Source organism: Gymnoscopelus microlampas (genome assembly GCF_963454915.1).
Source record: "Gymnoscopelus microlampas genome assembly, chromosome: 3".
Lineage (NCBI taxonomy): Eukaryota > Metazoa > Chordata > Actinopteri > Myctophiformes > Myctophidae > Gymnoscopelus > Gymnoscopelus microlampas.
This window is the reverse complement of record NC_139940.1, coordinates 12922033-12938196: the sequence shown is the minus strand read 5'-3', so window position 1 is coordinate 12938196 and position 16164 is coordinate 12922033. Positions and strand designations below refer to the sequence as shown.

Below are 16164 nucleotides of genomic sequence, written 5' to 3'. Positions count from 1 at the left end.
AGATTTGAGTTAAAAATGTTTGCTTTAAAAATGTATATATATTTCAAAGATATGCACACATTTTCAAGATTTTTCAAAAATAGCAGATACAAGCTTGGTGCTGTGCTCTGAGCTTGTAGATCGGCTATTTTTTTATTTATTTTTTTAGCTAAGTGGTTAAAAATGATTGTGACGCTATCAGTGGCGTACCCACCGTAGAGGCAGGAACTAAAATCTTGCCTCCCCTAGAAAATGAAGTAAAAGGCTGACTGAAAAACAGGCAGTATATATATATAGTATATAGTGATGAAAATGTATGCCTTTGTCTTCATGGGGTACCAGGAGTGCCAGGGGTGGGGGTCTGGGCCATCACCTGTACTCACCTGGCATAAAAGGGGCTCTGAGAGCAGCTTGAGCCATTCATTACTAAACTACAACATTTCAGTTTTGTAGTCAGGTGTGTGTAGTGTTGTGGTTAACTTGTTTCCCCCGAGATTTTTCCCCCGAGTACCCCCACCCCCCCTACAAAAGGGGGGGGGGGGGGGGGTCTCGTCTGGCAAACAGTGGCGTTCCCAGGAATTACATTTAGGGCAGGAATCTCGCTTGCCCTAAATGTAATTCCTGGGAATACCACTGTTACATGAGCTGCTGCAGCCACAGAGAAGAACTCCGCTCTGGTTTTGCACTCCATGATTGGTCAAGTTCAAGGATTCTGCTCTCGACTTTCATGGTCTTTTATAGGAATACGTGAAGCCTGGCTTTACCATCCTGGCTAGCTCGACAAAGTCGCTCCTTTTCAGCCTGGCTGTACGGACCAGACTTTGTCAAACCTGGATTTGACTTAAATCCAGGCTTATTTAATTCTCCTTTCGTGTAATAGGCCCCTGTGGGTTTTAGGAATGGGACCAATGAAACAACACAGAGAACATCAGATTTTAAAGTTTATGTCTACATAGACTTGCAATAAATTCTTTCATGTTACATAAAATCAGTCAATTAGCCTACAACATTTATACATTTCTATATACTACAGTACTTACAGAACATACTGAACAACTTTTATAAGGGTAGAATAAAGGAAATCATACATTGTTTGCTTATAAAACTGATTAGTAAAGAGAAACATATAAAAGAGGAAGCGATTAGATTAGGATTTGGCTTTTACCCAAAACCCTGGACAATGACGGTCCATGGCTCGCCAAAAAGTTGGAACAAATCACTGAACTCTCACACGCAGACTATACCGTTATCAGATAAACCAGACTTTTAACCAACATTTATGTTGTGAGTTGAGGCTTTGACTTATCCAGGCACTTGGCGGTAGGTAACTAAATGCATAGGCAATGCAGCCTACAAACTTTGGACAGTTGGTCAGAGAGAGACAGACAGTACATGCAAAACGCCAGAGCAAACTTGAAGCAGAAAGCGAATCAAAAAACGTTAGTTGAGTCAGCACTAGCAAACTTTCCACTTTCATATAACCTTCAGACTTCAAAGACAGTGCAGTCAATTTCAAACCAACAATTCTCTCGTTGCCCACCACAAACATGTTCTCTGCTCCGTGCAAGAAAACCCTCTGCTTGTTCCTACCGCCCACTTCCTTTCCCCTCCTCACTGTAATGTTCAGAAGAAAGCCCTCCGCTCCACAGCCTGCATTTATTGTGGGCTACCCCCCACGATGTTAAAACTGGCCAATCTAGAAAATTTGCAATTAGTAGCATGCTTTAGGGTGCACAAATTTACACCAATAACCTTATGTTGACCCGTAGCGTTAGTAGTGTTCAAAGCGATTACAACCATGCAAACTGCTTGTTCAACTGTATATAAACTAGTGACCTAGGCAATGATATGCAAAAAAAACTAGAAAGGTACTGATTATACCCACTAGAAAAATATAGGGACAAAAATGTTAACACAGAGCTGCGACTGAAAAACACAAGTTCCATATGAACTACAACTGATTTCTTTTTCATAGGAAAACTGGATATAAGCTTTACATGACTTTCTATAACAGTAAAAAGATTGAATGTCAGTTCACAGACCCAGATCCTCTGTAAGAGGTAAAATGACTGATCAGAAAAAGAAACAAAATAATAAAACATCTTAGAAATACGAGTAAAAAAAATGGCACGACAACAGCTTTCCACCCCTGCTAGTCAAAGTGATCCTGGCTCTCCTATGTTAGGTCTAAGTTGGTTGAAAAAGCAGCATAGAGTCTGTACTGCCCTACTGAGGCAAAATAACTATTTTAGTGAGGGTATAAATGCCATAGTATAGAACACAGGTACGCAGAATGTATAAATGACTAATTTAATTATAATGACTAATGTAATTAAATAATAATTCCACCATTCCATCTCACTACATACGATAATTTTGGCAGAACCCAAATAGACCTACTCTGGCAACTTACTGCCTTTTGGCTCAGTAGGGCAGAATTATACTCCTTTACTCCTGGACCTATAACACTGAACATAGAAAGAGAGAACACTACAGACCATTCCAGACCAGACCACTCAAGCGATATGATTAGGGAAAAACAAGGCAGGAATCAAAAACAACTAGGAAAGGATATATTGAATATCCCATTGGAAGTGAACCAAGAGTCCAAAACTAAAAGCAAAACGGAAAAACAAATAAAACCATGAACAATAAAATAACATCCCTGGCGGATCGAGGTGAGGGGGAGCAGCAAGGAGCCACGATGGCCCATTGTGTCAACGCTATCAACATGCACGCACACTGACATACACACAGCAGCACTATGGTCACGGTGAAAAGCATGTAGATATAGTGGTTATAGGCACTGGAGGGGGGGTGGTGCACGTGGTAGATGGCTCTCCTCTCATCACTCTCACCGCCCCGGTTCTCTTAGTGCGCGCGGCCCTTCTGTGGATTCAACATGGAGAGAATGTGAGCGATTACACTTCGTTAAATCTGAATCAGAAGTTCAGAACACTAGTCACGGCAACAGGAATCTTACCGATGTGACCTGTGAGATGCTGACGCCGGTCAGTTGCTCCACAGCGGCGGGCAGCCTGGTCATGATGTCCAGGACCTCTCCTGCCAGCTTGGCCGCTCCCACCTCTGATCCACCGCTGGAGATCATAGTAACCTTCTGGGCCATACACAGCGGCTTGCTGATCTCCTCTGCCATCTAGTGGAGGTGAAGGGGGGCAAAGACTAATTTAATGTATGTGCAAACATACAGCACGTGGCAATAGCAATAATTCTGATTGTGCCATCCATCCATCTAGAAGTAGTTGTACTGACCAGAGGTATTTTCTCCAGCAGCATGTCAACCATGGCTCCTTCCTCGTACTGCTTGAAGGCCTCTGCCTTCTTAACCATCTGCTCTGCCTCAGCGCGACCTTTAGCCTCCACAGCAAACGCCTCGGCCTCACCCATCATCTGTTTTGAGACACACAAACACACAGAGTTTACAGTAAAACACAGGTAGGACTGGATGAGGAACTGATGAACAGACAAACTGTTATCTCAAACAATCTGCCTTTGTTTGTTTTGAGGACAGGACACATATACTATAGATGTATAGTTACAATAGACCTGCAAAGTCACACTCCATTTGCTGTCATTTCACTTTTATAAATGATAATTCATTTGTTTGAGGTACAGTGTTTTTCAAAGCTGTTTTTTAAAACTATGTTATAACTAGTTTACAATCATTTTACCTCTGCTTTCCAGCAGTCTAAAACCAAATTCAACAAACAGCAACAGAGAAAGAATAACAGAGAATAACAGAGTGTCTCACAGGCAACAAACTAATGGATGACAGGCAACAAAGTGGGATCAAGGTCAGTCAATGACTAACTGTGAGAGGGGTGAAGACAGACATGCTGGGAAATATCATCTACAAGAGGGAGGGGGGAGGGAGAGAGAGAGAGAGAGAGAGAGAGAGAGAGAGAGAGAGAGAGAGAGAGAGCAGGGGAGGAGCTGTGTTGTGTGCATGTGTGTGGGGTATAAGTAGGGAGGTAACAGAAGTGGCTGAGGGATGAGGGAGTGTGTAAACAGAACAGAGAAAGAGGAACAAGACTCACTCTGATGGATTCAGCTTCGGCCTCTGCCTCCATGATGAGCTGCAGACTGAAGACGAGGTTCGGTTAGAAAGCTGCACACACCACACATACACTTCTTACAGCAAATCACTCAATGCACCGTTACATTTTTATAGCGCTTCTCAAAACAGAGAAATGCATCCCAACTTTATTCTTCACAATATGTTCTCTAGCAGATATAACTGCTGGAAAGAAAACTACATTTTTGTTTCTAGAAAATGTCCATGATATACATACATATTTGAAGTGCTTTCCGTGCTGGAAATGCATTTGCTAGTAATTAACAAGTAATGCAATGGTAATTAATGGAAACAGCAAACATTCCATTTTAGTTAACGTACCTTATGTATTGTATTCACTTCAGTGCAGCTGCGTAAGATGCAGTTAATTTGCTTTTTGTAACATTTAACCACTTGAACGCCAGCATCCCCATTCTTGGGGGAATGCTTGTCGAAGAATTGTAGATTGGATATTATTGCCAAAGAGATTTGGTGTAGAGTGAAAAAAAGAGCATACCGCGTACAGTAGCAACTTAATAATTATAGAGGGGGCTTAAGTGGTTAAAAGGCATTGCCACACAACCCTCCAGGCAGGGACCTACCGCATAGCCTCAGCCAGTTTCTCCAGCCTGTATCTCTCGGCGTCGGCTGGCTTCTTCACCTTGGCCTCCAGCTCCTTCTCCCTGCGGGTGATCTCCTGCTCCTGCAGCATGATCTGCTGGGTGCGTTCCACCACCTGCACCTGCATCTTCTCCTCCTCTATTTTCTGCTTGGTCTTAGCCACCTGGTGGGAGGAGAGGAGGTTTAACATTACATCGCCTGAAACTGCAATTTAAGTGGTACAGCCCCCGTTACCCATCCTACTGGAGACATGTGCTGCCTGTCCAGACTCCTGTCTCTCTAATGTCCTATGTCTTGAGAAATTAATACATGTGTGACCTGCAAATACATTGACAACGTATAGTACTGCACCTGGAGCTGGTAGGCCATCTCTGACTCAGCCTTCTTGGTGTTCACCTCCATGTCATATACTGCCTTCTTGAGCTCAAAGTCTCTCTGGGCCTTCGCCATCTCAATCTCATTCTTATACTGTGCAGACACCTTCTCCTGCATGGCATGTGCCTCCTGCACAGAAGTCAAGGCGGAGGGGGAGAGAAAATTGACACATTTTAGCTTATACACATTTTGGTGGGGTGGGGGAAAACATCTATTGATATGTGGTTTAGTAATTTATTATGTATGATCAGTATGTTCCATATGGATACACAACAGATGAGGAGTAAGACAGAGAGAGGAAGGTAGATTGAACTACAAGTAACTGTACCCTGATGACAGCGTCTCGTTTGTACTGTGCCTCTCCGATCCTGGCATCCTTCTGCACCTGAGCAGTCCTGGCCTTACCCAGAGAGTGCAGGTAGTCCTGGGAGATGGACGAGAGAGAGAGAGAAAGGGCCATATTAGAGAGAGAGAAGGGGGGGGGGGGAGCAAGAGAGAGAGAGAGAGAGAGAGTCATTAGTATAACAGAGAGCACTGGCACAAAACCTCTTAAGCCAATTAGTCACTACAGGGGATACTGATATCAGCCATCTAATGCACCACACTGGTGAAGGACAGTGGGTCATTACAATAAGAGGAAGCAGCCATCTCTGAAAGCTTTTATTTCCAGTAGATATGTCACTGACTTGATCTTCTTTAAGCCTAATTTTGTTGTAAGACCTAAACATGACCGTGTCCAAGTGTGGCTTCACTGCAGATTTCTGACATCATGTTTGATACTCAACATACTGATGTTTGAAATATGGCATTGAGCGGTTCAGTGGAGCCATACCATAAAAATAAATGGAGAGTGATAGGATAGGAGAAGAGAGGAGACCAGTCCCATTGATGATCCGTAAACGATGGTAATGCCGATTTTGCAATGGAGAAAACAATATGGTGGGGCACATGTTGCTCCTCCTCTACACCATTAACAGCCATCTCTTCAATGTTTTGTTGGAGTTTGTTCATAAATCATCTTGTGTCAATCACCTCTCATTATTTTATGTTGAGAACTCAAGGGACTTAAAAGGACGTACCTGGTCATCGTGGACGTCTTTGAGCGTGTAGCTGACCACTCCAATGCCCATGTTCACCAGGTCAGAGGATGCCACCTTGAACACCTGCTCAGAGAACTTCTTACGATCCTGGTAGATCTCCTACACATGGGGACAGACGCAAGTCAATATGACACTCCAGTGCTGGGAAATATGTTGGGTTCTCTAATAGCATAGAGATACTTTAATGACATGTAATGAAAAAAAGTATAAACATGTAATTATTTATGTTACTTTAAAATTGAGCCTGCCCACTAGTGGCAATGTGGGTATAATTATGACAGTTCTGACCTCACATTGTGATTGGTTGAGAGGCATAGAGCCATAGATCAGCATATAGCACTCCGTTTCACTTTTACATTACATTTTTGAGTCAATCAGTTTATCGTCAAATTGTGTAATGAAGGATGTGTAGAGGAAATGTGATCAAATAATAGGAAATATCAATTTATCACAAGTTACACTACTTTTCAGTAATATTGCCCAGCTTTAGAGCACTCTACTAAACAGACTGGACACATTCTGTGTGTGTGTGTGTGTACACCTACCTCCACGGTCAAGTGGGCAATGATGGCTCTCTGGTGTCCCTCCAAAGTCTCCAGGGCGATCGTGGCGATCTCAGCCTCCGACTTTCCCATGAACATCTGACAAGCGGTAGCCAACATGTCCTTGTTCTGTCCCTGGATCTTCACCTGGGAGTGGAAAGAGAGCATAGCTGAAAATATTTCTCAAATACTGTCATGGTAGGGTCCTGCATATTTTGTGTAGAAGGAAAAAAGGAGCAGGCCTAGTATAGAGCCCTGGGGGACTCCGGTCAACTAAGTAAAGGGTTTTAGTTGCACTTTGTCCTCCAACCCTATTGGAACAACCCTGCCCCCGGGTGCCGATCCACCAGCTGAGAAACGCGTACAACAACAAATGTGCGTGCAATGTGAAATGTAAGTGATATGTTTTAAAATAAAATAGTAATTGCTATAGTGTTTGAGTCTCCCCATCTCTTCAGCTCTTTAGAAAACAAACACCATATATTTTCAGGTCAGGTTACAATTTTATCCATTCAGTAGAGTGAACCCCAAAAAGATAATTTTCCAGTTCCAGTTTTTTTTTTTTTTTTCATGTATGAGTTTGTCTCTCACGTATGAGTTTTGATTAAATTGGTATCCTGACATAAAAACATATTTTCTGGGGAGACCCATTTACTGAACAAAAATATCACTTTAAATGAATGAATATACATAGGCCTAAAAATGCAAAGCAGTGCACTAAAACAAACAGCAATCATTTAAGGCTAATAATATGATGAGCTTATTATCTCTGATAATAATCAGGATTATTGTTTAAGTTTGCGGTATGATCCGTTCTCATTCTTGACGGAATGGTCAAGTGCAGTACATGCTACTCACATGAGACATTACTGTAAGCATGCGAGACAAGGCATTTGGTGATGAGAATTCAATAGCATCCATCCATCTACAGGCTGGCAGACCTGCTGTAACTTGTAATCCGTTTGAATAAAAGAAAGACGAGAACGAATGGTTTTCTGCTAAGGAAACAGCTATGAAAGCAACCATTTACAGGCAGAATAAGAATGTGATGATCATCATTCATTATCACAGGGATGCAGGGGATAACAGAGGTGACTGCCTCTCCTGCAGCCTAAAATCTCCTTATGTCCACATATCTTGGAAAGTCAGCTCGCTAGTTCTTTTTTTTAAACGGCCACTTAATTAAAGCATTATTAACAGCTGTGCGGCGGTGCACTCCCTCTCTCACCATTAAGGCATGCTTGCTCTACTCTATCCTGCAAATATTGTATATCTGAACGGGGCTTTCTTCTTACATCGTCTGTCTCGGAATGCATTTTGTTGCTCTGCTCCAACTTAAAAAGGGATAGTTATCCCCAAAATGACTTTTTTAAGCCAATAAGTTGATGACCGGCAGCGGTTCCGGTAGACACAAAGAGTCTTCTTTGTGTCTCTTACTGGAACCGCTGCCTACTGATCCGCTGGTCATCACATTATTGGCTTAGGCATGCAACAAAAACAAAAAAAATCCATGGGGTGACTAATTGATAAAAAAAAAGTTTTTTTGGGGGGTGAACTATCCCTTTAAGGGATTCTCTGAACTATGCTGTAGCATTGTAGAGGCACAAACCAAAATGGCTCTGGAGAGAGTAAGCTCACACAGCGCTCCACTTCTTCCAGTCAGTTCTCCATTAATGTTGGCTGATTATAATTATCAACATCGCTGTAAATGTGTACATGAATCTCCCGCATTTACAAGTGCTAGATTTTCAGGAATAAATATAAATACATTAAATTATGCACAATCCTTGCAATACCGCACCAAAATTCAGGCCCTGTAAGTTTGCTGTTACACAGACAACTTCCATTGGAGTCTATTCTCTCCGACAGCAGCAGGCACTTACTGCAATCCTATTATTGGAGTTGGGCATTTATATCATAAAGCAGCTTTGTCTGTCCCTGACTACGCATGTCTATGGATTGATATGAAGACAATTATGTCCTGCACTGCTCCTTACATGTGTACTTCAGATTCTTAAACCAAGTCATGAAAGCAGTCTAATCAATTACTTAACCACATTAGCCGTAGCCTCTGTATGTTGGGCATGTCATTATAGGAAAATATTTCCCAAATTTTGGAAAATTACTATAGCAGATCTACAAGCTTACAACTTGTCACATTTCCGAAGTATAAAGGGCTTGAGTGGTTTTGAATTCAATATCGGTTGGGTTGAAGCTGTTCCTGGTAGGTCTTCAACTTTGGAACTGTGTATCACTTGCATGAAAGAGACAACAGTTTTTTCTGTTTTCTGTTTTGCTCCAGTGGTTACACCAGTGGTTACCACCAACTGCACAGTTCCTGTGCAATTCCGGTGCAGCTTGTGAATAAAAGGATTCATAATATGATTTGGATGCAATGCAAAGTAAATCAAACGTAACATGAATTGATTTTCATCATTCGTCTTATTGGGTTCATGTTTTTTAACCCTTATGTAAAGCATGCATGTTAAGGCCTTACTTTTTATTTAGGGCCTAGAGGAAAGTGTTGCAGGGAGGGAGGGTTTGTCACATTCTACACAGACAACTCAAGAGTTGCCTGGCTGTACCCTGGGCCTCTCCAAAGGGACATGTGATGCATCGACATGCCATGGGGGGAGGGGAAGGGGTATATAAAACAGACCCAGATAATTGCAGTTGGATAACGTGTTCAAACCAGTGGACTAACTGCTCACAAGCTCACTTCTCTTACTGGCCCAGCTTCTCAACTGAAGATATTCATTTACAGCAGCAAATGGTGCCGTGTTAATTGTGGAGCAGCAAATGTGCAAGCAACAGGCAGTTAGCTAGATAGTTCAGGTTGTTAATATTTAGGCATTTAGCTGAGCCTCTTATCCACAGCAACTTGCAACAAGTGCAAGTTGAGAATAAGATGAAATTCCAAGAGCAACATTGTAAACAAGCGAGATGTTACAGGCGTCAGAGTCATGGTTTTCAGACGTATGAAACTAGAACGAGTGTTTGTGAAGATCAAATGACGATCTGCAACAATGTTTGACCTAGTTTTCAGTGACGTATCCTCTCTAGTGTTTGTTTTAGAAAGGGTTGTGACAATGTGAGATGGGTGGACATTTGGTGGATGCTTCATGTCATTCCTCAAAGTCGTACCTGTGCGATGCCCGTAACAGAGATGGGCACTCCATGGCGGGTGTACACTTTGTCACTCTTCACGTTCAGAGTCAGGGTGTTCAGAGTGATCCTGGGAAGTATAAAAATACAAAGGAGAAAGTAAAAGAGGAGGAATGGATTCAGAGTTATTCAACAACCATGCTGCCAGCCTAGCCATGCAAGCCAGTCTGCATGGCTAGACTGCCAATGACCACTGTCTGGAGGACTATTGATTTTTATTTTATACCGTTTGTTGAGGCTTGTTTATATAAATAAGAGCATACAGACAGAGAAGAGAAGGTCAACAAAAAAACGAATGTGTCATATCTATAAAAAGCTATGCTTAGACCTGTCAGATAACACTCTTCATAGCAAAGGACAATGGGAATCGGAGCTGAATATTGAATTAGAACAGGGGTTCTCAGACTATGGGTCTATGCCCAAAGTGGGGTCGCAGGAAGGTGCCGTTGGGGTCTCGCATAGGCCATCATAAAAACACGATTTTTTTTATTATCAAGAAACGGGGAAAAAGTGGGGTTGTCATGACCAGCGTGAAGAGGACGTCAAAGACGGCCACTTGACTCCTCATACACACATACAGCTCCAACCGACCAAGAACCAGCAGCAACGCAGGAAAGACAACACACACAAGCCCTTGTAGAGGCACACAGAACTGATTTAGCTGTTCATAAACTATATAGTTATATAGCAGGAATGAAATTCAAAATGAGCGGATGCCTGGTGGCTTAAGAGAGTTGTTGTAACTCCTCTCGGAGTTAAATTAAAACTGGTAAATTGGCACTCACTGACTGTGTACAGTACATGTTATCTATTGTAGCCTACAGTATGTGCCAGCAAAGACAATAAGCCCCCATTTGAGTCAACAACAACCGTTGGGCATGTCGATGCAGGATAGAGAAAAAAATACGGTTGGGAGCTGGATTAAGAAACTCTGGTGGTTCTGGCTACAAATTTTGGCTAATTATGCTTCAGTTTATAAATGTGTGTACACTTCCGCTGCTTTTATTGATATTAGTGTTGATAGTGTTTTAGTGCCCGAGCTGGAACGAAACCCTGCTCTCCAGCTCAGCTGCATCAAGAAAACTAGCTCACGTGGGGAGACGACCGACTCTTTAATTATTCATTACAACAAATCAGCAGTAATCACTGCTGTAATTTCATTTTCTAATAAATATTCATACATAAGGTCAGCAATGTATGCTTTTATTTGAAATTGCACTATAAATAAAGTGTGGGGTCGTCAAAACAAATCCCCCATAAAATGGGGTCGTGGTATAAAAAGGTTTGAGAACTCCTATATTAGAAGATGACATCTGGGAAAATATATATGTTCTAATTCTAACAAGGGAGTGGAGAGCCAATTATGGAAAGAATTTGACTGGAAGGTTAAAATGAGGTTCTTCAGGACCCCTCTGACAGCTTGTGCTTTTAAAGACAATTCCACTGACAAATGTTGGAGAAATTGTTACATTATTGGTGTGACCACACACATATATTTTGGGAGTGCCCGAAAATACAGACATTTTGGAAAAACATCAAAGCCGAACTGGATAAAATCTTGGAAATGGATATTCCAATGGATGGACCCATTATTGTTTTTACTGGATGTAAAGCCTGAACATTTGTTTACTGCTGACCACGTGCTACATAATGCATATTCTGTTGATGGTTGCAAGAAAACTGATTACTATCAATTGGATGAAGCCTAACCCTCCTACAATTGATCAGTGGGTACAAAAAGTTAAACAGGTATATGGGATGGAACATATGACAGCTCAGTTACAATTGAAACTTCCTATTTTTTTTAAATAAATACATCCGTAATTAAATATTTCGCTTTTCATTGTTTACGTATATACATTACAGCATACTGTCTTTCTTGCCGTTTTCATAATAACTGTTAGAATTAATTAATTAACTAACTAACTAACTAACTAACTACCGAAACGGAATTCACTGGCTGCTCTCATATTAGAAGAATAAAAATGAATAGTGTGTATGTTGGGGTGGGGGGTTAATGGAAAGAGGTGCCGTACCTTTGGATCTGCTGAATGCATGGAATGACAAACACTCTGCCACCAGCAATCATCAAGGGAGGAGAGCGGCCAAATCCTGTATTGAGAGAGAGAAAGAAAGTGAAAAGACAAAATATGAACACTACTTATTTCACTACTATTCCAAATCCATGTGCATTACTACAGTAGTAACAGTAACGTTATAACCTTTTTGTATTCTTTATCTAGCTGTATCTTTTTTCTTTATCTGTCCTGTGTTTCGTGACTTCAGTACTGCCATGACAACTGAATTTGAATGTCTGTCTGCCTGTCTATCTACATTAGGGATGGGCATTTGTAAAAGTGCAACCTTTGGTTAATTAGCATAATGACTAAATTGGGGAGAAAAGGGGTAAAAAAAAACGAAACCTCTAAAGTTTAAAGGAGAATTCCGGACTACCTTTTGTCTTACCTTTTATATATTATTGTATCCTATGACGAGTTGTACAGTAGAAAAAATGCATAACTCCATCCCGAGTCCACCACAGCTAAAAACCCGATTGCACGGTCCATGCGCTAGATCACGTATTGTAATAGCTTTTTTTGGTGAGATCTGACGTTCATATCGACAGAAACACCTCCACAGTGTTTGGGTTGGATGCACCCCTCCGGAAGTCTCGCAAGACGAGATTTCACCTATGACGTCATCCAAGTGAGTTTGAAAACGATATGGCGGCCCATTTGGGACAAAAACACTGAAGCAAGGTTTCTGTCGATATGAACGTCAGATCTCACCGCCCCACCCCCCCACCCCCCACAAAAAGCTATTCAAATACGGGATCTAGCGCATGGACCGTACACTCTGGATTTTAGCTGTGGTGGACTCGGGATGGAGTTGTGTGAATTTTTTCTACTGTACCACTCTTCCTAGGATACAATATTATCATATAAAAAGGTAAGAAAAAGGTAGTCCGGAATTCTCCTTTAATTGTGCTTTAAAGGCCAATCATTCAGCTCACAACATAGTAATATATAATAAACTGCCCTGACAAGCAACCATTATTGCAACACTCATTTCTTAAACTTCCGTTTAGGTCAGTCCTACTGTACAGAATCGGTCAGACTGGAACATGTTTAGGTTTACGACAGTGCATGACATCACAGGTTGCACAATGCTATTTAATCACATGGGAAGTGATAATTCAATCACTCACATGATACCAATTCACTGCTCCACTGTATACTAAACTGATCTTTATCAAATACAGAGTCATTGGCTATTTCTCTGACCCAATAGCTTTTATCAGTTCTATAGGTTGATAGTTTAGTAACGCAACTGGGGGATGAGTTTCCAAACATCCTGTACTGCAAAGGGGAAATTCTCAGAATATCTCTGATTAATGCAAGTGTAGAAAATGTCTTACCAGATACAACCATGGCTTCATTGGGACCACAAGTGTAGAACATCTTGACTTCTGCCTAGGAGGAGCTGAAAATAAGAAGCAAGAGCTTAGTCACCACTCACCATGCATAGAGAAATCAATTTATGCTATGTGGAATTGTATATGATTTTGGGCAGATGGAATAAGACTACAAGTAGAGTCAAAATATGATAGATTCATCATCATAAGCATGTGGTTTGCACTGTCATGCTGGGACCATTTAGTTTGTATTCATTTGACTGATCAACTGCTTGGTGTGCTCTAGATCTCATTACCTTATAAAAATAACAAATATGAAGGCCGCTATCATTTCAATCCCCAGGGGCTCAAGCTCATTTTTGTTTCCAATTTGGCCCCTCCCTCGCCTCCTACTGACATATGTTAATGTCAATCATCCGACCCACAGATGTAATTATCTGACAGTCCAGGCCTACACCAGACCAGACCCCTCCCCACGCCCACGGATCACAGCCATGTCACGTTACGTTGTCCATGTGTTGTTTTAGTGTTCATTATGTCTTCACTTTAACACAGTGTCTTTAAGCACTTAAACCCCACCATCAGTATTGTGGGGATTGGGGAAAGCTTTCGCTGAAAATAGCCGATCGACAAGCGTTGCATTGAGCTTGTCGATCGGCTATTTTCAGCGAAAGCTTTCCCCACAATAACAGGAAAGACACTAGTATTAAGCCCTGGGGGTCGGGGATTAAGTGGTTAAACTATTTGGGGAAGGAATGAAACAGAAACATGTCTACTGTAAAGATCACTTTACCTTCCCAACAACCTTAAGTCAACCTAAACCCGCATCAGGTTTTCAGCCGATAAAATCCGAGCAACTATCTTCTTGCATTAATAACACTCGTGGACTTCTTTTGAAAAGGACACGTCAATAAAAGAGAACATAACAAGAAATAAATATTAATGTATCAACTTGCTGCAACACAAATTATGACGTTAACGTTCGTTCGTTTATCAGTTTAGCGACTGTGTTAGCATGCTAACTAACGGTTAGCTAAGATGGGAGTGGACACCACGGACTAATTCAATGTTTACGTTATTCCGGTTACAACTAAGTAGGCAGTATGCTGTTCAAATTACATTAAACCGTTTCACTTACCGAGCCCTTCTTCTGGACTAAGAATTGTTTGAGGTTTTGGTTGACGTAAAGCAGGCTGAAATAGTGTTTAAACTAGTGTTTTGTGCGTGTGAGAAGCTGGCTTCAGTTCAAGCGGTGCCAGGAAACAAGAAAGAATGAGAGAAATGTCTGTTTAGTATTCGATGTAGTGTTGCCAGGTTTTGCGAGAGAAACAAGCAACAAGGTCTATGAAAAAAAAAGCCCAAAAGAAGCGGGCCCTTCGCCCTTTAAGCATAATATATTGGCTATTTAAAATAAATCCTAGTCCCTAGCATAACGTGTTTTCAGATGGGGGTCCGCAGACAAATACTTATTAATTTGGGGTTTCTTGACATGAATATATTTGAGAAACACTGGTTTTAACAACATTAGGAAGCAACTACACTTGAGGCTGAAAAACAAGCCCAACGTCGCTTATAATAAGCGGACATGGCAACGCTGATTCGATGGCAGACATACACTAACCACGCCCACGGCCACGCCCAGTGTTCTGAAACGACCCCCGCTCCGCCCAGGGCAGTCACATGATTGAAACTTTCTCATGTCAAGGGCCCCCAAATTGATATGTATTTGCATGCAGACCCCCCCTCCCCATCTGAATGGTATATTAAAGGTAGGGTAAGCGATATTTTTTGGTAATTGTTTAGTTTTTGTAAAAAAAAAAATCACACCTGTGTGAAGGTAGCGGCGCCTTTGATACATTTTTGTCATCGATATGTGTTTATAATGTGTTTATGGCCATGTGTCACGTGAAGCTTGACCAATCACTTTGTTGACGGGTCTGACCAATCAGAGCGTTGACGGGTCTGACCAATCAGAGCGTTGACGGGTCTGACCAATCAGAGCGTTGACGGGTCTGACCAATCAGAACGTTGACGGACCTGACCAATCAGAACCTTGGCGGGCCTGACCAATCAGAACGTTGACAGACCTGACCAATCAGAACGTTGACGGAAAAGCCAGGTATAGAGCAGGACCGCTCTATACTATGTATAGAGCGGCGCCAGCGCCGCTAATAAACCTTGTGTATACATGTGGTACCAGAAAGATATTTATGTTTTATGAAATAATGTATACAATTTATAAGCCGTACCCAGAGTCTTTATATTGACCTTAGTGTTATTAGCAAAGCATTGTGGTCTTTTGCTGTGTAGTATGAACTGTACAGAGATGGATGTGCAGTGACTTGTCCGTTGTTTCGGAAGTACGCGTGGTCTATGTGTCCTCCCTCAAAGTGGGTTGCTTCTTGTATGAGTTGAGTGAAGCCTAGTTTCTGAAGAGATTCTGATACGTGGTTGTTGGGGTTTTCACCAAGGCATATGTTGAGATCACCGCATATCAGAGTTGTTTTGATTGGGTCGATTAACTGTGTCAAATTCTGGATCGAGGATGTATGTCCTTTGCTTTTGTAGACACTGATTATTATGTCTATGTCTGGCTAATCCCTTGCCATGTCCAATACTGTTTAGATGGAGTGAAAACCCATCAATCTGCAGAGATGGGACGTAGTTGTTGTGTGTGAGCCATGTTTCACTGAGGCATATAATGACATCATAGTGATGTCATGAATAGTAACATAGTGATGTCATGAATAGTGACCAATCAGAACGTTGACGGACCTGACCAATCAGAACGTTGACGGACCTGACCAATCAGAACCTTGGCGAGCCTGACCAATCAGAACGTTGACGGACCTGACCAATCAGAACCTTGGCGAGCCTGACCAATCAGAACGT

The 16164-nt window shown here is 41.8% G+C and overlaps 1 protein-coding gene across 1 annotated transcript; it reads right to left on the bottom strand.

Annotated features, from left to right (window-relative positions):
- Nucleotides 1-909: 909 nt before the first annotated feature.
- Nucleotides 910-14535, bottom strand: flot1b (flotillin 1b). Its single transcript, XM_084053441.1, has 13 exons — nt 14411-14535; nt 13276-13340; nt 11894-11969; nt 9837-9927; nt 6696-6839; nt 6130-6249; nt 5379-5474; nt 5027-5179; nt 4657-4838; nt 4038-4083; nt 3253-3390; nt 2963-3136; nt 910-2868 (listed from the first exon to the last, which is right to left on the bottom strand). Exons 2-13 carry the CDS (start codon nt 13316-13318, stop codon nt 2851-2853), a joined length of 1281 nt encoding a protein of 426 aa, XP_083909567.1. The 5' UTR covers nt 13319-13340; nt 14411-14535; the 3' UTR covers nt 910-2850.
- Between the last annotated feature and the right edge of the window lie 1629 nt (nt 14536-16164).